This window comes from Hippoglossus stenolepis, chromosome 8 (assembly GCF_022539355.2).
Source record: "Hippoglossus stenolepis isolate QCI-W04-F060 chromosome 8, HSTE1.2, whole genome shotgun sequence".
Classification (NCBI taxonomy): domain Eukaryota; kingdom Metazoa; phylum Chordata; class Actinopteri; order Pleuronectiformes; family Pleuronectidae; genus Hippoglossus; species Hippoglossus stenolepis.
The window spans coordinates 6,238,903-6,265,921 of NC_061490.1; the positions used below are offsets into that span (position 1 = coordinate 6,238,903).

Below are 27,019 nucleotides of genomic sequence, written 5' to 3' on the forward strand. Positions count from 1 at the left end.
GACATATAGTAATCTGCAAGATCAGAGTTTGTGGCTCACCCCACCCTAATTCATTTAATCTCAATGAAGAAAATATATATATATATAAATGTGCTGCAGTACCTGACCCTGAAAATATGCGTCTTTCTACTAGAGAGCATTTCAGGTGTTTCTCTTCTGCACCTAGAGAATTCTTTTACAAACACAAAGGACAGTCCGTGGTGTTTCTAAAATGATTATACACCAGGGTTTTGTGGAAAGCATTACATATTCTGCAATGTAAAGGTCAGACTCTTCATCTTAAAATACTGTCTACGTCCTCTGAGAAATAAACCAAGTTGGTATATGAGCAGTTCTGAATACTACAGTTGTGGTACCATCAAGTGCAGATACACATGATGTACTCACTGAGTTTCCTGTGTAGAAAAGTAACGTGAAGTGGAGTGAGAGGTACAACATTAAGACAGGTTTAGGCAGAAAGCTGTGAGGTAAGAGCTTAGGTTTCTGCAGTTTTCATCAGAATCAGCAGATTATTACCCAGTGGGTCCATCCAATGAGCTCATCACCTGCTCTGGGTCACGTTCATTAAAATCTTAGGGGGCGCCTGCAAATATACAGACCTCAAAGGTGATATGAGCACCTGCTGTTCTGTCTCCGACAGAATAAATTGCGCACACAGCCTGCAGTCGGTGTGATGAGTTACTCTGAGGCAGACACCAGGTATGAGGCCAAACAAAGCTTTAATATACTGATATTTATTTGTGCTGATAATAATAATTCTCGAAGGGAAGAAGTCCCATCGCACCACAACAGGTTTACTCACATGTCTGATGTATCGCAGGCTTCAACAGAAACACTGCCACATTCACTTTGAATGAGGCGACGTCACGTCTTGCTAAACTTCACTTATAGAGCTGCGTGTGGAAGAAGTTGAGAAAAGCTAAAACAGTGTTTCCGGCGGCAGTGGAGGCACCAGCCAATCAAATCAGGTTTAATTGAATACAATCAAAACGCGTCAATGCAAATACAGGCCAAGTCTGTCATCAAACACCGGAATGAGTCACAGGCAGCTGGTGAACCTGGTGTGTGTTCATCTGATTGTGAAGTTTATTTCCCTATGGCTAGCGTGGCACGTTAGCATGGAAGTTGTTTATGATGTGTGTCCCGAGCAGGAACCTGTGATTGGTTGTTGTTGTCAGTTTAACTATTGCACCAGCAGCAAGCATCAGGCATAAAGCAACGTGCTCGGTTAGTGTTTTTTTATTGTGTTCTTGATTGTTAAACACAGAGCAAGAGCAGCACCTTACAGCAGTGAGTTATTCAGATGGTTGAGAGGAAAGTGGAAAATATTTACAATCTGATTGATAATTTATACCCGTGCATGCTGCTCTGCTGGCAGAGGCCAGGCCGTTGTGTGACTGATTTACTATGGTTACAGAGATACCCTGTTTCTGGCACTTTGGAACTGTCTCCTGATTCCCGATAACATATTTGTGGGTTATGTATTTTTGTAATATATAATGAAATATACCTCAATATTTAAAATGTATGTAAGATCATTTTTATATGCAAAATCATACAAAGCTGCCTCCATCTCCTCCATCTCATGACAAGTAAGAGAAAGCCTCAAAAGTAACTCTTTCATGAAGAACAATAATTAAATATGTTAAATATACAGTTTCTGTCATAGTCTGAACCTCAGGCATTTATCCATAACCCAAAGCTTGTGTGTGTTCATTTGACAGAGCTGCACACACATCAAAATATACTTATATATTTATATGGCAAGGTGTCAGAAGATGAATTACCCTCGTAGTCGTAAAGGTAAATATATGTGGAAGCACCTCTGACATAATGAATGAGAGAGAAATCCAAACAGAATAGTTCTAAAATACGATACAACCACAGCAGCTGGAGGTTCTGTGAGAATAACCACCGCTCCAACTGTTTTCTGATATAAACAGGCAGCACTGGAGTTAGATAGGCCTCATTCTTCGTATCTGTTTGTAGTTTTCTAGTAATTAGTTCTATAAAGATGCCTTGTGATTATCGAGAGTAGCAACCCTCAGGTTTAACTTAGTTTAACCAGGCATATTATAATGTGTTGAAAGGCTGCTTCAGTTATATAAACTCTTTATCCTTGTTTGAATACTGAGATGGCCTCGTAGTTTTTAGAATAATACATTCTTCGAATAATCCTTAACTCTTTCTAAAAAGTTATGTGGTGTATGAATACACACAATTTGTTTTAAATCAATAGCTAAAGACTCTCTTTGCATCTTTTCTCTATTCTGTGCACCCTATATAAGATACTTTATTATAATCCAATAAGACTTTCTTTCAATGGGCCTCTCCTCTCTCTGTCATCAATCACATGTAAGTGATGTACTGCAAGTTTGGAAACAGTGGAAAATGTATTTAAATGAAAGACTTCCACAGAATGAATGTCTGCGCTGCATCTTCCCGCTGTTGGAGCTCTCTGTCGGATATTCTTCCTTATCATGCACACACATGCATACACACTGGAGGGTGTGTTTAGGAGGTGGTGAAAGTGGTGGAGGGGGACCGAGGGTTAGGATGGAGTACGTCACAGTAGGTCACAGCACTGGAGATTTTCTATCGCACACAGAAATGCATTCAGGATGTTTATGAGGGGAAGCTGCAGCAGCCCAGCAGCAGCACAGACGACTGGAAAGGACAGCAGCCCGCTGACAGGCGGCGCAGACACTTCCCCTTTGCCCTGGTTGATTAATGCAGCCTAATGAAGGTAAATGAAGATTGATAGTCATCGGGGAGAGGCACAAAGAGAAAGGGAGGATGAGGAATAATGCGGAGCCTCCTGAGACTGCAGCCAGGGCAGAGGAGGAGACAGTACACTGCCTGTACAAAATGAGCAAATAAAAGCTGTGATGGGAGTACATGCAGGGACTCCATTTAACAACCTATTGGAAATATACACAGGCTATCAAAAAACTCATAAACAGGGCAAATGATCGCAAGTAAAAAAAAAACAAAGGACTAAAGAGAGTATCCTTGTGTCTTAGTCGGTAAGAACACAGCTTTGGGGTCATCAAGTACAGTAAATACAGCCAAACATAAAGGCTTCTACAAAACACAAAATCAAATCCTATCACTGTGAGACTGTGGAGGGCAGACGATCCCTGCCTGGTTCCCAGCAGACACTGAAGGTAGAGCAGAGGCAAGACATTTAAATTCCCATGATGAACGGGAACATATACTATTTTAGCTCTACTGTTTGTTTTATATTTAGAGATGACTTGATGCCACATTTTTGTCATACTCCACAACATGGAGTATGTGACAATATGGATACGAGCCCTGAGTCCCTCTATAGTTATAACGTATGATGTTCAGATACATTTGAATCGATTTGAAAATGAATTGTAGTCAATAAATATATAGATATATATATGCACAGTTTTAAAATGTGAATTTTGTGTGCATTGTTGAGCCTTGTTGAGCCACGTCTAAAGGAGAGTTTCTATCACTTTGGGCCAGACACATCTATCTACCTAGACATCTTCAAACTCACTGACTGTCATTTCGAATTGAAGTTGGGGTCTTCAATTAAAGAAAACCAAATATGAGGCTGAACTTTGGTAAAAGTCTGTAGCATTATGCAACAGACTGGTGCAGCCATATTATCAACATTGACTTGAAGTTTTGAATAGTATATATTATAACATCATATGTGTGTAAGTAAAGCAGTATAAGAAGTTTAAAGTATTAACTGATCGGCATCGGCTGCTTCATAATCACTGGTTTATTCACAGTTGTGTGACCATTACGTCAAACCATGTTCATGGATGTTAACTGGACTGTGACCTAACACTTCTCAGTGTCAATCTGCTGGTACACTCACCCCACCACACACCCACACACAGTTGGCTACAATGTATGGCACTGGCCAGATCATAGGAGCAGTTGGGGTTCAGCTTGTTGCTGAAATACACTTCAAAGTGTGGACAGTAGGAAACCGGCAATTAAGGGACAGCCAACTGAGGCACAGCCACAGGTAGAGTACTAATAAAAAAGATAATAGTACTGCAGATTATATTATGAGGATGTTTTGTGCAAATAACAGATTACAAAAATGGTTACTTTCTCCACAAGTCTATAAAGTTGTCTTTAACTCATGTAATTTTCTGTCAGTCATTACATTCTTGGAATTCCTTCATGTTGAGGGTGTTTTAACCCAGAGCTAAATTCTATTCATGGGTCTCTTCTCGAATAAATGAATCCAGGTTTCTCTGAAGCACTTTGGAAACAGGACGGTGGGGCTGCAAGCTGCTTGCTCATGTTGTGTCTATATGAATTATATAATTAAAAAACAAGAGCTAGGAAGTCTATCATGAATAACTGTGCACCAAACACTGGATAAAGTGTCAATTTTGATGCTTCCGGCCGACAACCACAATGCTGACCCATGGGCAAAGGGTCATTCGGTGACGAAATGAAACAGATCATTTCCTTGATTAATTATCTTGGTTTAAAAATTGCTGGACATATCTGGGATACAACTCAACAGTCAACGAAATATATAACATAGGCCTAGTGGAATGAAAAACTGCCATTAAGTGACACATACAGAGTCGGTCATTGTTCTTAAGCCCTTAATACGTTTGAGTGTTGTCCTGAGAATTAACAGGATTTGCCAGTAGGTGTTAAATGGATGGAAACACACCATTAGACTGACAATGACTAACACCTGGGAGGTGAACTATGTCTGTCCATTACTGAGCTGAGGGAGCTGCCAAGGGGCCGAGCACCGAGTGCTACAGCTCTATCAGAGCCCAGGTGCTAATGCAGTCCAACACCTACTCTCTGTCAGCGAAATATATGCTAAATGTCCCGACTATGTGAGAATACAGGCAGCATATGGTAAAGGCTAATAAAAGGGTAGATTTAGCAATTTAAATACCTTGTCCTGACTGCATGTGAATGGGCCACCAGGGAGTAATGATGCTAACACCCCTCTTTTTCTGGTCGTAAGTACAACAGCTGTGCGGTGCATTCACTTTCCCTTCATTCCCTTCACTCTCGTAAGCTTCCTTTCTTTCTTTCTTTCACACACACACACACACCCAAACAGGCAACAACATGTATAATATGAATAAATGATACAGTCACAGAAAGCAGTAAAACACACGCAATGTAAGTTCTATGCTATCGTCAAGTACACAGTCACCTAGGGAAATGCGTATCCACACACACACACACACACACACACACACACACACACCATCAAAAGGTGCACATCAGTCAGGAAATGCAATCACGCAAAGAAAATATAGCCTACCTCCACTGTTTTCACACACAGCCACAGTCACTCAAATTACCTTGTGTGTGTGAGCAGCAGAGCATACACAAACAGCAGCAAACGACCTTGCCAACAGTCCGTGTCCCAGATGACATTTCCCTGGTTTGTCAGGACAATACAGCCACTGGATATCATCTGCCCTCTGCGGAGGGAGATTACTGAAGGCTAACCCTCTTGTCTAACAATCACCAGCATCTTACAGATAATGGGTGATTTCCATATTTTTAGATTTTCATGTCTTTTCTGTTGTGTATATAACATAGAATAACTTATAGCAATCCTATTCTTTAAACGGTATGAGGAACAATATAAAAAACATCCTATTAGCTTGACTACGTTTACATAAGCAGCAATATTGTGACAACTGAGCTTATTCTGGAGAATAAATTATTGTGATCATGATGTTTGCACGAGGTTACAATGGAATATTCCATCCATGTTCCTGTTTGTGTCACAAGGCATAGTCTGATTGTGACTCACATTACATCCTCGAACCCAGGACACGTGTCGTCAGGCAGTTGGTAACTGTCGTATGTCTTTGTAGCAGAATGATGTGAAAACTCCAGTAGGACGTTATAATGTGAATACGATGTATACATGTCTACTCAACGTGACTAAGGTTTGAATATTATTTATTATCAGAACATGCTATTTACATGTCAGTATCTTATTCAGACTGTTGTCTTTATTGGGTTAAATCAGAATATGAATGTGTCTACTGACTCAAGTCTGGAAGATATCCACTGAGAATCAACTGAACCAGACCAGATAGAAAAACTCCCATGACACACTACCAGTTCCTGTAGTATGTTAGTATGTTTTTAAATTTTACAAATATTATGTTAATTCTTCGGGAGGCAGCTTGTTGTTGAGCAGCCATGCTAACAGGAGCCTTAAACACTGTGGGAACTATTTCACAATCCCCTTTATATGAAAGAGTATGACACAGGTCATCTTGTCAAGTTGTAATTCCACAGGTATTTAACCAAAAGGTTTATGTTCTAACTGGATTTGTAGGATTCATGACAATCTGCTATGGAGCCACGCTCTGTTCATCCCACTATTTATGTATCACTGCTCCTCTGCCGGCTGGAGATCGCCCCAGGATTTTGTTCCCTCACACGGGTCACCCTCAGGCATGTGGTGCAGCGTGAAAGCACCGAATACAGTTAACACAGGTTTTAATTTGCAACAACAGACTTTACATTTGCATTTTATAGAAAGGTTCATTATTTTCTGTGAGAGCATAGTTTTGTTTCATCTTCTGATCTAAATTGCAAATTAAATTGTTCTAGTTCCAAGTCACTACCATGTCATCAATTAAACAAGACTCTTTGTATACACCCTCTTAAATATAACAGAAAATATGACAATTTACTCAAGTAACAAGTGTGCACGTGTCAAAGAAGGGGAGACCTTTCCCTGCAAGAATTAAAACTGTAGCCAACTCTGAAATAACTGAGAAGCCAGTAGTTTTTTAATGTTTATGCTTCATATGTTACAGGCTCAACAGCTTGTTAGGCCTCAGTAGACCCAGTGTATTAGATTTATAGGACACATACCCATTGGGGTGCCCACCCCGTAGGCCCTGGAGTCGATGAGGGCTCCGATCTGGGTGAGGTTGCAGTTACGCTGTATGACGAACTCGATGGTGGTGGACTCCATGAGGAATGCGTAGTCAGAGGTGAGCACACGGTGAATGCCCTCGTCGATGTTCTTCACCATCACCGAGTGCCTCCGACTGCTCATGAACTCCCACATCTTATCGTAGGTGGAGATCTTGGTTTTCTGTGAGGAGACACCGAACAGAACTTTGACAAAGAAAACACATCCCAACTGCTTGGACACAGAAACATCATCTCAAATGTATTGTCCTGCAATCATTAATCAAGCTAGTGATCACAGTAAGTGAGGTCCTACTTCGGAGGTTAATGATAAATTACATTTATCTCAGCAGTTATAAGGTCCTGAGTGACTAAAGGCCAAATCAAAGCCTGCCAAAAATACTACTTTTATAGTAGCTCCAGCTGAGGTATCTGTTATTATAGTTACTACGGTATGTGAGGGAAATACAGATTGAGGCAGACGTGCATGCTAAATAGCAGCAGAAGTGTGAATTTGTGTGACTGCAAATCTCTGCCCTCTGTGCTGCTGCTATCTCCTATAGTTAGGAGCAGCAGCAGGGTTGTCAGCAGCAGTGTGCCTCACTTTCTACACCTGTAATCACTGAGAAAAATCCAGGAGCACATAACTCTCCAGGGGAGAAGATTTGAAGGCATTTTTGAAGCCATTTGAAACCTAATTAAGTCACATCTTCAAGGTCCTGCCCGCCATTATTGTGTGTAATGACTTTTTGTGGCTGGTCGATATTTTAGATCAACTGGGTGATTTGTGGAGTGCCTATCAGAATCTTTCGGAGTCACCCTTGACAAATCAGGCGATTGAGCATGCAAGCTCCAGACTGCTGATAAGGCGCGAGCAGTGGCTGTGAATACACGGAGAGTCAGATAACCACCAATACTCTGAAGTCAGGCAGAGCGCTGAGGTGGGCTTCCTCAAGCCGCCACAAAGGGATCCAGAGCTGATTACACTTAAACCGTTTAAGAGATCTTGGAAAATGTGATGGTAACACACAATGAATGGCTTCATCCTGAGTCCCAGTGCTGCATTTTTGTCCTCTATTTGGGACATGTGTCTCTCTCCTGCATTTCAATAACCATGTGGCTTAAATTGTTGAAACCAGAGGTTTTAGAAAACATCCTGGCCTGTCTTGTGATATAACTTTTTTAAGAGGGTGTCCATCACATTAGTGGAAACTGGGAACAATTTGAGTGGTGATGCAAAACCTACACATGCCTTGTATGTAACCTTTTGTCAATCTCATCAAAAATCCCTGAACCTTTCATCAGCTTTGCACTTGGCATGTATATTGTTAAGGGCCCATGGAAGTGCAGTGTTGAACTTGGTGCTAGTTGAACACACAATGTGTTCAATACTAATGTAAACTCTATAGTAGCGGCGGCTGAGACTCATCAACTCAAGTGCCGTTGTTGATCACGACAACAGGTCATCCAAGACAATGGCAGCTCAGTACAGGTTCTGTGTACTGAGTCAAGCTTCACTGAACTTTGAATAAACAGGTGAGCAGCCCTTGGTGCAGCAGCAGTGGCTTCAGTGTTCTGTGGACTGAGTCCAGCAGCAGGTATTTGCTTGGCTCAACTACTGCAGGTCACTGTCACAGTTACAGAAAGGGGAAAGCAAACAGCCCATTCCAAGCAGGCAAGTTTAAATCAGGCATTGCATAGTATTGAAAATAATGCCATTTCATGATGTGATTAAGAGGCCTTGTTTACGCCTCATGACAGTCAGAGAGAACAATAAGAGTACTGTATGAACTAATTTACTGTAATCTACATTAGCTAACTATGGTTGGCAAGCTAATGTCATTCCCCTTAGTCCACAGTGTTTATTCAACTCATTTATGTCCATAGAAAAGAAACAAGAAGAGACTACTTCACTGAGTCACGAAACAGAAATGTGTTAAAAGAAGTGTTACGGAGGAGCTGAGCCACAGGGAGTGTGAAGGGTCAGGGGAGAGAAAACATCACAGAATGCATCTCAAAAATAGGTCAAATTGGGCTCAAGAGTTTTACCTACTACCATGAAAAAGGAAACCGGCTGAGAAACCAAACAACGCACTGTCTGTGAATCGATCTGTTTCAGACCAATGACTGCTACGTGGCTGTTGGTTCAGAACCATGGACAGCTCAGCTTGTTGTTTGTAGTTCTAGACCTGTCCGTGGTTCTGAAACAACAACCAAACAACAGTGATGTGTATCTTGCCCACTGATATAGCATTTGCCTTCTACAGATACACAAGAGAAGAGGCAAGGAAACCAGATTGATTGTTTAGGCTACATTTTAGGTTCACCACCACCTGGGAGATTGTTACATGTGAAGCAAAATAAAAAGAGTACAAATTAACTGCTCAACTTGCTCAACAAATGCTTCTGACAATTTTCCCCTTGCTGCTCTTTGCCTTGAGCACTGTAAAATATGTTACATATTCTTTATGTCTTGCTTCGTAATGGCCACCTCCTGCTAAAGTTATCATCTGATTGCTTCTGATGAAGACTGCTCTCCTCTCCTCTTCTTCCACTGTTCCATGCTTCTACAAACGCCGCTGGTTAATCCCTTTATCATTTTGGAGTGGCCATAGATAAGCAATGCTTTCATTCTCCTCCTGTATTCAGATCTGTGCTGCTGATTTAAGTTGTGAATGACTATATGAAAAGCGTAGTCACTATTCAGGCTGATCAACAGATTCCAACACAGGAGCTGAAAGGCCCCAAGCGGTGAGTGTTGTGGGCTGATGAGGACAAAGAGGAAGCTGAAGTCACTATGAGTCTTTGTTATGTCCACGTGCTGGAAGAGAAATCCTCTCTGTTACTGCTCAGGTGAATCTGTGTAAAACTGTCTAGTAACTGGTTTGTGTGATGCAGATTTTTAAACTTTGGCTACGTTTAGACTGCAGGCTCAAATGGACCAAATCCGATGTCTTTGCTGGTGTGACAGTGTGAATGGCGCTAATTATATCATCGAATCTGATCTTTTCATAATCCAATCTTGGCCGCTTTCATACGTGATTCAAATAAGATACAGGAGGGATGTGATCAATCATTTGTCCCAATACTGCGCAGACAGGAGTCACCTTGCGGACCATTACAAGGTCTGTTAATTTATTTATTTTAATGTTAGGTGTACAGAGAGGTGGTAGGGAAGGACTGACGGGTAAACTGACACCTCTGTCAGTTTGAAACAAGTGAAGACATCTGTTAAGACATGATGAGCCAAGGGGGTTTCAATTCAGCAAGGAGAGTTACCTTCATGTATAACTCTGTTGCATCAGCTTCATCATTTGCATTCGTTACACCTGCCCCAACGACCGTCAAAGGATAGGCAGTATAGATCAGGGATTGGATGGATTATCATTTGCATTATAAAACATAAGTGGTAATTTATTTCTGTAAAGCATTTACTATCAGAATTAGAGAAAGAAGAAAAAAAAAAGTTGGATACTATGTGATAAAACTTATTTCCTCTAAACTGTATTATTATTATTATTATTATTATTATTGTTAATAAATCTAGTTGTATGCAAAAGCTGAAAGACACTATGGATTATAAAATACAAATCTGCAAAACAGTACAATAGATTGGATACTTTAACAATTACTCACATTCACAAAAAACTAATTGTTGTGTGCATCTATAAATTCATCACATTTATGTCTCATTAATACACGTGACTGACTTGACTCATTCCCTGGAGTACTTGTTATTTGTCTTTGCAGAGCCAGGATCGTGGCTGCTGTCACATCATGACTGTGAATTATGATGGTGGTAACTAACGTTATTGGCAATACCGCTGTCTTGACAATCGTCAGTGCTGCTCCCTTCATCTCTGTCAGACATTTTCTTTTGTCTACATACTTAAAAAAATGATACACCTCTCTATTTATGTTAGACTTTTCTCATGAATGTTGATGTGCTGTGTTACATGTGGCATCTGTTGCTTTTCTGTCCATCCTGGGAGAAGGATCCCTCACTCGTAACTCTCCCCAAGTTACATTTTTTCCTGTTAAGGATTTTTTCTTTCTTAAAAAAAAAAATTTGATTTGATTTGAAATACTGATATCAGCCCAAGCAGGTAATCATGTCAACTGTTGGCCAGACTGCTGTTACAGTATATGTGATATGGATACTCGTCTAGCTGTTTCACTAGTGGCAGCACTTTGGCAGCTCAACAGCAAAAGCAGCTGGAGACGAACTGACACTTTTATTTGACCTAATTGAACTCTCTGTACACAATGTGTTGAACTAGTGATGGATAACATGGTGTTTGTTAATTCATCTCGTTTGCGCCAGGAAACAAACTAGAACGTTCTAGCAGTTGTGTAAATTATCGTTATTCTCTCCTCCAGCGTTTTGTATATGTCTGAACACATCTTTGAAACTGACTCTTGACTGAGTTACATTTAGCTGAGAATCTCTTCTCACTGGAGCTCCTCAGCATCACTGTCAAGTCAGCCATGACACACTATGTTAATTCCTGCTTAAAAGCCTATTAAAAGGCCATGCAAAGCCACTCATGCTAAATGACGTGCTAAACGACATTACAAGTAAGTGGCTGCTGAGCTATTAATGTGAATGTTAGATTTACTATGTTGTTAGTCTGTTAATAATTTGAACCATCGGCAAACTGAAAACATGAGTAAAGATTCGGCTTCAGCCACAAACAGAGATAAATAAAAATGACATAATATTACCACTAGTGCAGTTCCCATTTAAACCTGCATGATTGCTTGGCCTGTGTTAAAGCTCCGGAGCTACTTCAGAATTACTCCTTGTCATTAGTGAGTCCTCATCAAACAGTTCTATGATACACTGTCTCTTTTTTATTGTTTGTGTGACGGATGTTGTGTGCAGAGCTTTTTATGAACAGTCTATGCTGTGGTGAAGTTTGAAAACTTTGAGTTTATCATACCTGCTTTATCTGCTATGAAGACTTTATAGTCAATGTTTTTCATAAAATGAAACAGCATTTGGGTTATTTCAGAGGTCAGTTAAAAAAAAGTCAACACAATCTTCAGCCCCAGTTCACAACTTTTGCAAATAAAATCTCATTTCAGCAACAAAATGAACGTTGTACTTTTACTTTATGAATTGTATGAATACGAATGAGATCAGCACCCGCTGCAGCCCTGACTGTCTGTGTCTGTCTCAAATGTTGAAATAATAAAAAAAATAACACTGCTGTAGTTTATCTGAGGATGTAGAAAAAGATTGAACTGTGTCCACAGACTGACCGTTGATGTACAGTGCCCCCCCCCCCCCGGGTCCCCTGTACTTCCCGCTCATCCACCCACAAACTTTGAGCTACAGAGCACTGGTCGCTTCTTTAAATTGTATTTATGTAGCACTTTTCTAGTCTTGATCACCACTCAAACTACTTTACTGTACACTTTTGGCATGCACCAATTCACACACATATTCATACACTGCCGGCTGAGTCATTTTCTTATTAATATTGAATGTATAACGTGTGTCAAAATTGCACCAAACTCAGCACTGCATTTCCCATGACCACTTAGAATACACTTAAAAAGTGTGACATGCATAAGATGAAGGGTTCACGATTATCATTCCACATGCAGACAGACAGAAGTATCAGCAGTGCATTCCTTCTATTCACATTGACAGCACATGGTCTTGATGTGGCATTCTACTAAGTTTCATTCAATTTTAAATTCCTCACAAAAACTGAAAGTCAACTTCTGATTCAGAGACAGTCCCTGCAGGAACCTTCAGACGGCTGCAGCATCACTGTACAGAAATGTCAGCTTCTTATGTGGAAACAAGACATGAATTGCTCCACTTGTTCCTCCTCTCTGTGCAAGTACAGGTGGTGGAGTGGGATTGGGTCTGCAAGTCCTGATACGTCGTATAACAGCTTTCAGTGCTGTAGCTATGGAGCCGATTTTCCAGCTAACAGTGCAGAGTCGACAAAATAACAAATCAAACCGAGGCTGAGCTCCAGGACCTTGGGGAGCCAGCCACAAAAGTGCACAGTTATCTTCCCACGTCTTCTGTTAGAGATATTCATTGAGAAGAGACTGTGAAATTCATTATTACAGTTTCCAAAGTACCTCCAGTAAAATACATGATACAACTATGATCCAGGACCCATATTATAGTGTATAAGTTATGTTAAGTCATTTGTGACCAACTTAATTTGCACACACTAGTTGAGACGCTGTGAAGGTGGTTGTTGACGTTTTGGCCTCCTGTGTGTTATGAACAATGAGTGAGATAACGTTTTCAATTCTCATGAAACCTCAGAGAATTCTGCACATCATAGTTTTGTAATTGCATTACTGAGCACTCACGTGTATGTCTCCACACCGCTCAGGACACACAGCATAGCCTGTCTTTCAAAATGCTACACTTTGCGAAGAAATGTCTCAGTATAAAACTAATATTACTTGATCACTATTTTTGACAACATTTCTCACATCTGCCTCCTACAGCTTCCCTGAACCCTGTGGCCAGCCATCAGTGCAGGGTTCCAGATCCTGCTCAACAATCCAACAAGCATGTTTCAAGTTGCAGGTCGAAACAGTGTTTATGGTTTGAACGCCACTTTCGCACTGCAGTTAATGCTCATGCAACAGTTGTCTGCCAGGGAAACTAATAAAATGCCTTTGAAAAAATGACATCAGTTTTTTATCCCTCAAAAGGACAGTGTCTTTAAAAAGACACAATTTCCAACTGTCATTTCATGAACTACCATTGTAGCCTCCTGTGCCTCCTCCATGCAGCATCATTAGCAGAGAACAACCATGGGTGTACTTGTATGTTTATGAGTGTTATAATGACAGAGTAAAATCTAAATTCACAGGGGTAAGTGGAGATTACCTGTTTTTCTGTATCATCAGAGTCTGAGAGAAGCCGCTGTCAGCTCACAATCTAGATATACGTATGTTCTAAATCTTTACATCGACTCGTCAACTTTCCGGGAGAACAAGGGTCAGTCCTAGCAGTTGGTGCATGGAACAAAGTGGAGAAATCTTTGTTAACTAAAGACTGATTTAATGCACCACCCGGCACATTTCCGAAGAAAGCCGAATCAAACACGCGTGTGATGTTGCTTGATCGTATGCATGCTGGAAACTTTGGGCGGCGCAGACATGGAGACAACTGCACAGCAACTTCCTTTTTCCCCTTTCCACGGACGGGTAACACAACTGGGCTTAATAATTATACTAGGCTAAGCAAAGACTGTTTATTCGATTCTGTGTGACGTTTATAAGTTTGATTTGTGGTGTTGTGATATTGTGGTTACAAGTTATTGAGAAAGTAATGTTAGTCTGTTATGCTCTTCACAGTCTTTCGTTGCATCCAATCTAGTAACTTCCTCTAATTTGGCACACACACAGACACATGCATATCCCTTCACCTCATTATCTCTACAGGTCGTAAACATTCCAATAGGTGGGGGAAGGGTGTTATCTCTTTGGCCAGCCGCCATTTTGGAAACACACAGACACACAGACATACACATGCATACTCACATACCTATCTTTGTTTAGTAATCACACTGTTAGTAATTTGTGTTTTTATACTTTATTATATTCATAATAAATGTATTCCTTTCACAAATGCTTTTTTATTAATGTTGCATAAGTGAATTTTGCCAACCTCTACACTGTCAAGAACTCTATATCCTTCAACTTAGCTAACTATCTCTATGGTAACTTTGGTTATAGTTATTAATTTAATTGTTAATCAGAGTTCCAAATTTGTAGTTAGTACTTTTATGAGACTTATTCAATAAATTGGCTATCTTTTCCCTTCCTTTGAAGGGTGGTGCCCCGAGGTAACTTTAATCAATTCGAGTTATTATTTAATATTAATAATACAATATTCATATTTAATATTTTATTGTGATAACCAAATTTATTGAATGCCGAAAGGCACACCATTTTATGGTATCACGTTTGATGCATTATGGCACAACAGCGGAGAGGACTTTCGTGCATTGACAATGCTCGAGCAGAGAAGTTCGACCCAGAGCAGTTCGTAAAGGAGTTTGCGGTGCACGCGGAGAGATTGTTTTAACTCACTGAACAGAGAATGTTGACAACCACCATGTTGCCTAACAATGCACCAGTGTGCCTGTGTGCTCTCTTTTGGTCACGTCCTGCTCTGTTATCTTTAAAATGCTATCAGAGGCTCCAGCAGCAGCCATATTTGTTGGCACAGACAGAAAACACAGAGGAAAAGACATATAAACACAGGCTTTTACAACACTACTTGCACACTGAAGAATGTTATCGGCACTCAGAGCCTCAGGCCCAATAGTCCACTTAAATTCAATCAAGCTGCATCAAGTTACACACAATCATAGATATCAGTTCCCTAAATATACCTAATAATTCCCTTGTAAAAAAATGTGAAAATGTTATGTTAAAGAAAGTGGAAAAAACTAATAAAAAAAAAACCTGGATCTGCCCCTTTGTCCAAAACCAAACCAAATATGAATGTGCTATTTCCTGGCCCATTTCCCATCCTCCCACCAAGTATCAGGGAAATCTGTTCAGTAGTTTCATTTGTCAGTTGTTCAGTAATCCTGATAAAATACCAACCAACCAACGAACCAACGGACAGAGGTGAAAACATCATCTCCTTGCAGAGGTAATCAATAAGTCCAACCATACTGACTTAAATAATACAACGTGTTTGACCTCTCCGCTTCCAATTAAAAAAATGTTTAAACAGTAATGTTAAATTTGAAAAATACATTATTGTTACTTGAGCAAAATGTTCTACTAGGCCTATTGTTGAGACCCCTGGGGACATCATAAGGGGACGACTGTGGCTCAGGAGGTAGAGCGGATCATCCATGGACCCTTTGATGACCCGCTGCTCCTTCAGTCCGTGTGCCAAAGTGCCCTTCGGCAAGACACTGAAGTCGAAGTTGATGCTGACGGCTGTGCAGGAAGTATATGAGTGATGTGCGATAGAGAAAGTGCTGCACGTAGATGCGCTGAATGAATGTACGTGTGATTGAGTGGTCATCCCGACTCGGAAAAAAAATACCAACACAGACCATTTACCTTTTGCACTTTTACCTGCTGCCAAACCCAAAAGCAATACAACCTTCAACTAGTTATGAATGCATTACTACAAACTGCTGCTTAAAACACCCACTGTGTGTTAGGTGCACTGCTCTCAGACAAAAAAAATACGCCGCTGCAGGAAATGATGTGTTTTACATTTCCTGTGTGTGTGTGTGTGTGAGAGATGCTACTGTAGATGTCTTGGTGTACGCGCTTCTGATTTTATCCCAATAAAAGTGAATGAGTAAACACAATGTGGTTTAGCTTTTGTGCACACAGCATTTAGCGCGTGTGCGAGTGTAGCCTTGAACTGCTCTCCGCTTGCCAAAGTGTTTTGCATAGTTTTCAAAGGCCCCTAATCAAAAGAATCCAGGAAGCGGAGGGAAATGCCACACACTTTTTGTCAGCACAAAAAACGACTTTGCTTTTATGAAGCTTTCTCGCGCGCCACATTTTACACGTACTGTTTATGATACGGTGTTGACACTAAACACAAGTGGCTACACAAGGGAAAAAAACAATTCCGCACTCACAGTCACATTTGTAGCTTTGTCAGCTCAACCTGGAAGAGAGTCAACTGTAACCGAGTCGGATCAGATGCTAGAATGTAGCTCAGGAACATTACCACGTTATTATTTCATTCTTTCTCTACCACTGGGTGGTGGTGTGAAACTTTGCTCTTTGCAAGGGGGAGAGACGATAAAGAGATGTGTTAAGCAAGAGAATATTGACATTATAAAGCACCAGACAATGCAAATGTTATGTAACAAAGATATATAGACAAATGTGTATTGCATTATTTTGGGGTTGAGCAGAAATTAATTTAAAAAAAAACATCATTAGCTCCAAGTGAACACATTGAGAGTATAAAATGCAGGGGCTGCAGGGGAAAACAACACTAATGAGAGTGCTGAGACTGAGCCAGAACAGTAAAGCTGTGAAGCATAACGATGCTTTAATAAAGAATTAGCTCACGTTTGTCTGCTTGGATCTGAAAACTCAGTCCACTCCGCAGCCGAGACAGAATAGCCCCCCCCCCCCACACACACAGGACAACCTCTTTCAAGTCATATTCAGACATGACCTGCAGATAAAATCTGGAGAATTGGCTGCGGTGTATAGCCACAGTTGACTTTTCACACATGCACAACACAGCGGGAGGTTCTCTGCACAGACGCGTTCACATTATTTAAGCGAGAGGTGGAGCCGCCCGTTGCAGCAGACAGAGGCAGGAAGTGACGTGTTAACTCCGCTGCGGAGATCACATGATTTCTTTACGACACACAGCACTTATCACCACAAACTCTCTTTGTCGGTGTCCTCTACATATGTGTCACCGCTTTTTCACAAAGAGATATTTGATATTTGGGGGCCAGGCAGAGAAAGTCTGCAGAGACTGAGGAGCGTCTCACTCTGACATTTGCGTTCACTCATGCACCTCCTCCGCAGAAAGTACGGAGGGACTGAGAAGTTCAGTGCATGTCTGAAAGCAGCTTTAGTAGAGCTGCCAGCTCAGCTGCGACACAGGGTAAACACAGTGACTCTCAGATCACCATGGATGTGCTTCTAGGGTCTGTTAAAGCACCACCATACTCCCTGTATAGGAGAAAGTGACGAGTCTGGTGATTACTGTGTAATAACCTCTGACTTTCAGTGCTACGCTGGTGTCCACGCTACAATGAGCGGTGGTCACTCTCATCAGAGTCCACTGTCACTCTCTGTCACTCCTACAGATCCATGAGGCAGTTATTACGCCTTCAGTCCTCCATTGTATTTTATTTAATGTGCCTGGATATATGGGTCCTGGAATTTGAAGGTGTAATTACCCTTTAGTTAATGACTCTGAGAAGAGGGAATGAAATTGCTGCAGAAAACTGGGCCAGTCAGGTTTAAAGGGTCAAATCTGTTGTTTTCGGACACATTTAGCAGTTTGTTTCATGGGTCAACTTCAAGTCTTCGGCCTGCCGTTGAAGAATGAACTTCATGGGTGTGTTGATATTTAGAAAACTTGTGACATGACTTCTCAGGCATAAAGGTGACGTCATTAAACTCAACGGCTCTAAAATCAACCACGGACTATGCACTGATACATTACTGATTACTGATACATAATACAATACACACGATGTAAAGTCCCTCCTCACTTTAATATCATGAAAAAGAGCCAGACATGGATTAAATCAATTGTTAGAAAGTTCATTTATCATGGTAAATAAACGCAGTGTTGTGTGATTTTCTTGTGAAATTTAACCACGCGATCACTTTGGATGGTACAACCATAAGCTGGAGCAATTTCGAAAAATAAACCTCTTTTTTTTCTTCGTCTCTCCCCTCTTTCGAACCCCGCCTCTCTCTTCAACCCGGTATCAAACACATCACCCCAATAAGCTTTATCTGCTGGGTGTTATCACCATACTGGAGGTGGTCCTCCCATCTGTCTTATGGCTAATGTAAAACAAGTCATGTCTGTACAGCCTGGGGACATGGAGCCCAGTGCCACGGCCATGTGAAGGGCTAGTGGCTCTCCCTCAGACTGTGCCTGCCGTCACCCCATTACACACACAAGGTGAAATAACCAGTACTTTATTAGCTAACAAGCAAGACACATCTGCGGTGTGTGTTTGCTTATTAAATTATTCAGTGTTATTGTAGCGACAGTCCACCGGGAATGTCCCTGCTTGGAAGATGAGTGAGATGCTTCAGTGCTTCAGAGAATATCCCGTGCAGACATTTACATAATTAGCCACCATTAGACTTGTATTTTGGAGCAGAAGTCGATAATTACCCAAACAAAAGGTATTTTGCCATTCTTTCCCCGTCTTGAATAGCAATTGGGATGCGTGCGCACATCATCCGTGAACATGCTGCACTGAATCAACAAAGACCGATGATGAGTCTGATCAAAGCCCAACATCCATCATCCCAACAGTGTGTTTTAAACACCTCAGACAGGATCACACAATGTGTTTACTCAGTGGAAGACAAATGTCCTCTGCATCTAACTGGATTCATTAATACTTAAACAGAGAGTAACAGCAAATGACTTGGCTACATGTTATAAAAAGAGAGAACCAGTGGCTCTTGTGGTAAAAGCTGTTGTGCATAGACTGTATATAAGATGGATGACATGTTTCCACTTCCTTCCTCCTACTTAACAATAATGAAGCCAATAAATATCCTGGATACGGGTGCTGGGTGGAGCCATAGTCGTGCAGTTTCAACCCGGTGTGATAAGAACTACTTAAAATGACAGAGAGAATCTCGCCAAACATTTATCACACAGGTGTTTGTAGATTTAAATAAATCTGCCCGGATGTAACTTTAGGTTAAAGAGAGCAAAAGGTCGGAAGCTATTTTTATTATAATCAACCACCACCACCTACAAAAACAAAAAAAGAAAAATTTAAAAAGAAAGACTAGTTTGAATTTTGAGTTTTGAATTAGGAATTAATGTAGTAACCAGTCCACCAAAAAACCAGCATCACTTTTATTCTTTGTACCAACCTAGCCCATAATGCACGAACGATTTGGACTGTCTGACCGGAGGCTGTGTATTGTGGAAGCAGAGGGACCTCAGCCCTGGTGAGATGATTGAAAAGGACATATGCTGCGTCCTCCACCAACTGTTGTTTTCATTCATTGAGACTGTGCTGCGATCATCACAGCAGTTTTCTAATGCACTGGTGTGAGCATGTGTGAGGACGACACACAAGCTCATGAATCCCAACCATGTCGCTGTGTGTGAACAGCACCTGCGAACACATTTGCACTTATTGCACAGATGGATGAAACAAGATGGATGAAACAAGATGGAAAGAAGCTAAATCTAAAATCTGTCCGAGGGCCATTGACGGATTGCATGAGGGAAAATTAGGTGTAAAAAAAAAAAGAAATCAAACTGGAAGCAAACAGATCTAATGCAGGGAAGTTTACGAAACTTGGATGGATTAACACAACACCCTTGATACGCAGCAGGTATTCTGTACGATCCTACACGGAGAGGATTACCACGCCGAGGCTTGGCAGGGGCGAAGCTGTTACTGCTGCATGGTTACAGGCCATTTCACTGGCAAAACAATACAGCAGCATGTGATCATGGTGACACAGTGGCTCAGCCTTGAAGCAGGATGTTCCTGGGTTCAAGCATGACCCGGCCACCTGGGACTTCTCTTACTCTCTGTGTAGTCCAAGGTCACACAGGTTAAGCAAAGTGGTGATTTTCTTTAAGCTTGAATGTGTCAGTCGAGTGAGAGACTGGAGACCCATCTAGGCGCTTCCAGCTTCTCATAACCCTGATCAGGGGTCAGTATGAAACATAAATGAATAATCCTCCATTAGAGGCCCATTCTGAAGACAAAAAAAAACTACTTTTAATCAATTTGCCTCAAAATGTTTCGCATAGACAGCGCAGCCAAGTTCAAGTTTTTCTGGATAAAAAAAACAAACAGATCCAGTTTTTCATCTGATGATGATAATCAATGAAATGTCACAGAATCATCAAGGTTTACCCTAAAAACAAAATCCCAAAACACAAAATTTGACTTACTCATGGTGCAAAATGGAAAGTTAAATGGTTGCAAGAATCATCAATCAAGTACAGACTAGATATCTAAAGAAAGTATCAGAGCAATGCATTCAACATTTGTCTTAATAATTCACTCAGAGGGGAAGTGGTAAACAGACTGCCGCACTGCCTGCCTTCCACAGCTAAAAATGAGACGGTTGAAGAGAAATTACTTTCTGTGCTGAATTATTCACAGGTAGTTACCATAATCTGTGGTAGCCACTTTCCCTTTACTAAACGGTTGTGTAGTGAAATAGAATGTTATTGCGGCAGGGTTGCAAATACAAGTGCTTTTGGCAAATGTCAACGGCAATGCCACAATTTTGCTTCCATGATTGACTCAGAAAAAGCCGAAGGACCCCACATAGCCCTCTGGAAGAGAACCGTATGCAGACCAAGAGGGCAAACAGGTCAAGCTTGGCAAACTGGAAGTCAGGTCGTATATCCATGTCAGAATTTTGGTCTCTCCTTTGAAATAAATTTGTCAAAAAACAGATGAAGAAGCCTGACCAAGAAGTTTTGGTGATTAAACCTGGCCAAGTCTTAGTCATAGTGGTGGCGGATCAGAAAACATGTGGTACCAGCTTTGTTCATTCTTGGAGGATGCGAAAAATTTTAAATCTAGGTTTAGACATGTAGACGTACAAGAAAATAACTATTTTTTCATATAATTTTTATTAATTTGGTGGTTGCATGAGATTGATGAAGATTTGGGAAATTTATATTTAACATGCTTAGCAACCATCTCAAACTGATATCTTGACAAACTGTGCTTGTACATCCCACTGTGATACAGTGCAGCAAAACCCTACATTAAAAAAACATAAAACTGTATTTGGATTAATAATCATTTGTAACTAACCTTAAAGAAGTTCATGGTGGCGCCATCCTCTATCACCCCATATTCTATCTTCGTCTGCTTGGCCAGGTCATCAGCAGAGTCGATGGGCGACTCCATCCTCTCCACAGTGAGAAAGGCAGCCAGGTTTGCCGTGTAGGAGGAGATGATGATGAGCGTGAAAAACCACCAAATTCCTCCTACAATTCTTGTGGAGAGGGCTTTCGGCATGAGCTCAGATCCTGAACGAGAGGAGCAGAGGGCGAGGGTGAGGTCTGGTACGGCACTAGATTGGAGAGGGGGCAGCACCTAGGCCAGGCCAGGCCGAGCTAGGCCAGGCCATCTGCTGCCTGGATCACACACTCAGAAACAGACACACAGAGTGGACAGAGTAGGCAGGCTTGTGGCTGGACCTTGTGGTTGGTATTCAGTTTCATGTTGGTGATTCATCTGCACATTTTTGCCACACAAGTGCATCGTGAAGCTTGGTGACATAGGGACTACTTGGCAGGGAATATGGCCAGCTACTCCATCTGGAAAGCTAAACCCTATGCTAGCTTGTCAGACAAAAAATATGTATTTTTAGGAAGGCTGGCAACCAAGTGTCTTTGTTGCAAACCAGACAAATATTTTACAGTTTTTTAAAGAGCCTATTTCAGAGTTGATTTCAGAATTAGTGATGCTTTTTTTGTGGTGCACTTCATTGTCCCTTGTCATAGGTTGCCATTTGCCACTTTTTAAGGATTGTAATGATTCAAGGGGGCGTTGTGCAATATGAGCTGGTTGACATATGGGGGAAAGAGTGCTTCAGTAGAGATATGGATGGAACAGAGCGGCATACAGCAGAAACCATGATGGGCAATGAAGATTGACCTTCATTCTTAAACAATTTAGTTTAGTTTGTATCTGCATCTACTCAATAACCTAAAGTATTTGAAACAGGCAAAACAAGAGGAGGGTGGGGACAGAAGAGAGAAGACCAGTGTGGATCAGTTGAGTGAGCACCACTGAACGAGTGAAACATCTTAAACAGTTGGGCAGATGTTATGGCCTGTCCGTATGTGGAACAGCCAAAAGGTTTCTCGGCAAATAATTACCGAGCCAAACCAGCCACTTGTTTTGCCAGAACTACTTGTGAAGCGATTCAATCAATCACATCAATTTGAACTCCTCAGGCCACTGGAAGACCAGACCTGTCAGAGCTGGTCAGCAATTGCTCAACAGTTTTTCAAATCAAGTTTTATACAGAATATCGAGCCTGTGGGAGCACATGTGTGGAATGACGATGAGATATGTTGACCAGGTGAGGGAAGTTGCGCCCAGATTATAGCAGGACTATTCACCTCCAGCGGCTTAGGCAATTGAAAGCTGGGATTTTGTACATCGACTCAGAGGGAAAGCTGACAAAGAGTCAGAGAGATAGGAGGTTAAGAACTCTGCACTGCACTCCCTTTGTGAGAGACTATATCGGCACTCTCACTTTTAATCAAACTTTCTTCCCTTCCCACAGTTCCCTGAGTGAGCTGTCTAGTAGGAGGAGCATGCAGAGAAAGACATGACAAGATGGAGGAGGGGATACATAAGGTTTAACAAAGATTATCTTATAGGTAAATTTAGCTGATAAGGTGGGAAAAAAACTTGGGTTAGGGTTAGGCAAATTGCAATGGTCGCTTTAATAACAGTAATAGAGTGTGTTGCAAATAACTGTGGCTCTACATTTATTCTTATTGGATGATATATTCAGATTTTCATGCAGTCTTAGCCTAGAACATGCAACATATGATGATAAAATGCTGTTGACCGAATCAATACAATCATTATCATCCAGCTTCTGTTAAACTGTCACTATGCCATTATTACATGTGTGAATGCTAAAAAGCTCCATTGTTAGTTTGTGTTTTTAGTCTGAGTTAGATCTCAGTGCTGCATTTTACATTCAACCACAACATATGACTAGACAAGTTAGAAAACTGTGTGGGACTTTGTGACACAGTCCTAAACTAGTCCTGATTGAATAGCAGGGACTACTTGTGTGGAACAATACCTCCACACTTCCCCAGGTGTCTGTTCTCAGGTCCCTGCTGATTCATTTGGATTTTAACTGTGGCTAAACTGTGATTAAAAGTCATTGGTCATGCGCAGAGAATGGGCCGCATCAGTGAAATCCTCAGACCTCTGTGCTAGCTCTCAATATATCAACAATGCTTTAGTTTATAAAGCAGTGAATGGTTTACAGCCAATATATATGTATAATTTGATGATGTATGATAACCTGTACAGATCTCTCAGATCATCTTTGACAACTCTGCTTACTGCTCCCAAAGTCATATTCAATCAGCGAAAAGCTGCATTTTATGCACCACATACTATATCTGGAACAAACACCTGGGATCAAAATGCATAAAAAAGCTCTGTAGCTTCACATTCAAAATGTGTGTGTGTGTGTGTGCGCAGTGACTGAAATATGCATACTCAATGTTTTCATCAGATTGTGCACGAGGCCTGTTTCCAGTTAGACAGAAATGGGTGGAGAAATGCCCTTAAACATGAATTTGCATATTGGTACCTGTGCCTGCTCCACTGCTCATTAGACCTGTCAGTGAGGGGAACGGCACAGAAGAAGTGCAGTTTTATGGATTGTGTTGCATCGAAGGTCTCCAACAGCACTGGAACAGCTGTCATAACTGTCATAATAACTATCACAAGTGCTCGGCACTGCTGTGGCTTTTTATAGGGCCCAACCATTAATTCATCCCACGTGCCTGTGAACCATAGTCCCTGTGATATTTCAGTCATTATGTTAAATGTCTTGAAGATGATTTATAGTTCTTAAACTGAAACAGATTTTGCAGGAAAGCTAATTTACAGCTGAGCAAAATTTGTTGTAATTGCTGACAGGTAAACAATGGCTCAAATGTAGATAAAATAGATAAAGTTCATTGCACACAAATTTTTTTTTATTAAGCTCATAAAAGAGCAATTTTTGTGTTATTGTGCAGATTGCTGAGCAGATATCAAAAATAATATCACTCTTAGAAAAAAGTGCAAAATATTTTAAATGACAAGGTCTCGAAATCATTTTGCTCGGAGCTCGTTTGAGAAAACCATGTTTCTGATGTATGTGGATATATCTCAACATGCATACATACCAGTGTATGTGCAGAAAACACCGTAGCTATGGATGGTGTTTGTGTCCGTTTAAACATCTGGCACCTGAGGTAGTCTGCTCAGTTATCAGTCGAGGATCAAAGTGCTTCAGTTTGCAACTGCCTTTGATTAAACCATATGTAAGCTTTTTATTAATGTATTATTCCGATTATTTTCAATCATATTGATCATCCACATGCATTACCTTGTGATTTTTAATGTATTAAATGAATATGTTTAGTGTTTTGGGACTTTTTATCCTTAATGTAGTAATTGTTCAACATACAGCTATTTTTCCCCTCATTGATCTATTATGTGTGTTAAGGTGACCCCTTTAAACTTAAGTCATAGGGTTAATATAAGCAGAGGATACTATGTTTGGGAAAGTAAACGAAACGCAGTAAAAAACATTAACTAAAGGTTTGTGATTCTGTTATTTAAACATCTAGGGATGAAAACTCAGAGGTAAAAAGCTGAGGTTGGCCCCGCTACTATCATGAAAACAATGGTTGTATCAGTGATATCACTTAAAACATAGGTAACCCAGTAGTACTGGCTCCTGAAAACTCATAGTCTGTTTAACCTCGTATTAGCCTCCAGCTATAGTAGCTAAGTCACACAGGTTAACCACCAGCCACCTACTTTGTCCATCCAACCAAAAACAAAACAGGAAAAAAGAATCCAAGAAACAGACATGAACATAATCACATATTCCTCAGTGCTATTAGCCAAGGATTCTGCTTGTTCTGTGTCGGTCCCATGACAAGCTACCGAATGCAGGTTCGTACAAATGAGGAACATGTTACCAGTTTCTCTGGGCTCCTTATCCTGTTCCACCTCCGACACCAGAACAAAGAGGAGGAGCGACCCACTCAGAGAAGCGAGTCGTACCCAAACAGAGCCTGGTTGGGGCTGACTGTCATGTACCCAAGGTAACGTCATGACCAAACAGCACATCCCACAGTTTTCTGGGGGGCGGTGCTAGCCACCGGGCAGGGGAGCCTCTCTACAGTGTAGACCAGCACGGTGCCATGCAGACACTGTGTTCCTCCAGTCTAATCCCTCAGCCACATCTTCTCAACTGGTCAACCCTCCAGATCTGCCCTGCTGGCTTTTTTTTTTTTAAAAGAATACTCCACTACGCCAGAGTGCATCTGGTAGCTAAACACATTCACATACATCTTTGTTAGTTATAAGCATGTTTTATGCTCAATGTTAATGGTATTGTTTTTTGGAAAGGTGAGGTAACAGTCAAGCCAGGCATCATATTTATCTCAAATCATTTAAATACTTGCATCTCATGAATCAAATATATGAAAATATGTGAAAACAAAGTTAGTAGCTATTTGTGGATTTTAGTAAACATGCATTAGAAGTAAGTGATAGCATGCAGCCAGCCAAGAAGAGATTAGTTATCAGCTATGAAATCCTGGGAAAGATTGAGATGTCTGTGGACAAAAGGGTCACTTCACCCAGGAAAGGTTTTTTTCCCCTCACTTACCTCTGGTGGTATCTAGTCATGATGACAACATAAATAACTAATATTAACATTTTACTATTATTATACATCTGCCTTAGATACACCTAGATGTAATAACCCCAAAAATATATTTGTTTTGATATTTACATCTGGGGTATAGGCGAACATGGACCACCTCAAGGAACAATTCCTGGCAGAGAAGCTTTCTAACACATGGTAATTGCTGTTAAATGTTAAACTGTCCTAAACCTTACGAGTTCTTTTGTCTCCTAACCCTAAACAAACTATGACTGGAAACCATAGGGGTGTTAATAGCCAAATAGCAGCTGTTACATTTTTTCTCACCAGAGTGCAAAAATAAAAACCTTTTATTATTTTTCTTTTTTGTTATTATTTGGGTGAACTGACCCTTTGAAGCAGCTTTGGCTGTAGCAGTTAGCTCTGAGTGCTGAGTGCAGGGACACATGCTTTCCAAGCCCTAACATCTCCACTACTTCTTATAAATATGCTGTAACCCACTCACAATAGCTTATTTAACAACATATGCAACATATCCCCCACTGTGACAGGCATTGTGAAGAATATAAGGCATTCCAAAATGTTATTTTATTTTATATTTTTCAGTCTAAAGATGCCAACTAGTTGAGAAGATATGGCATTCGTTTGGCAGAAGGAAACAAACCCAAACAGGCAGGGTAAGCTTCTGAGGTCACATTCTCATTCAAGTTCACCCATCTGATTCATCTCAGGTATTTTGGGTGGGTGCACTTACCTGTTCAAATGGCTGTGAATGGGTGGGGAAAGGGCAAGGGGGGAGGGAAGGGAGGAGTTAGGGGCCAGGGATCAGGGAAACATGCACCATCCCCATTCACTAATCACATCATTCAAATCCCACTCAGTCCATCCTGCTGGATACTACCAGTGAAGCATCTAGCTACATGCACAGAGGCCCCCATGCATGGTCACGGGCCTGGTCAAAGGGCAAGGT

The 27,019-nt window shown here is 41.0% G+C and overlaps 1 protein-coding gene across 5 annotated transcripts in view; it reads right to left on the reverse strand.

Annotated features, from left to right (window-relative positions):
• The window catches only part of grik2 (glutamate receptor, ionotropic, kainate 2), a 231,719-nt gene that overhangs the window by 26,767 nt on the left and 177,933 nt on the right, over positions 1-27,019 (reverse strand). For all 5 annotated transcript variants that reach the window (XM_035164273.1, XM_035164271.1, XM_035164272.1 and 2 more), the window contains 2 exons: positions 21,429-21,646; positions 6,883-7,108 (listed from right to left, as the gene is read on the reverse strand). In XM_035164273.1, coding sequence (XP_035020164.1) covers positions 6,883-7,108; positions 21,429-21,646 — 444 coding nt within the window. The remainder of the gene's footprint in view (positions 1-6,882; positions 7,109-21,428; positions 21,647-27,019) is intronic.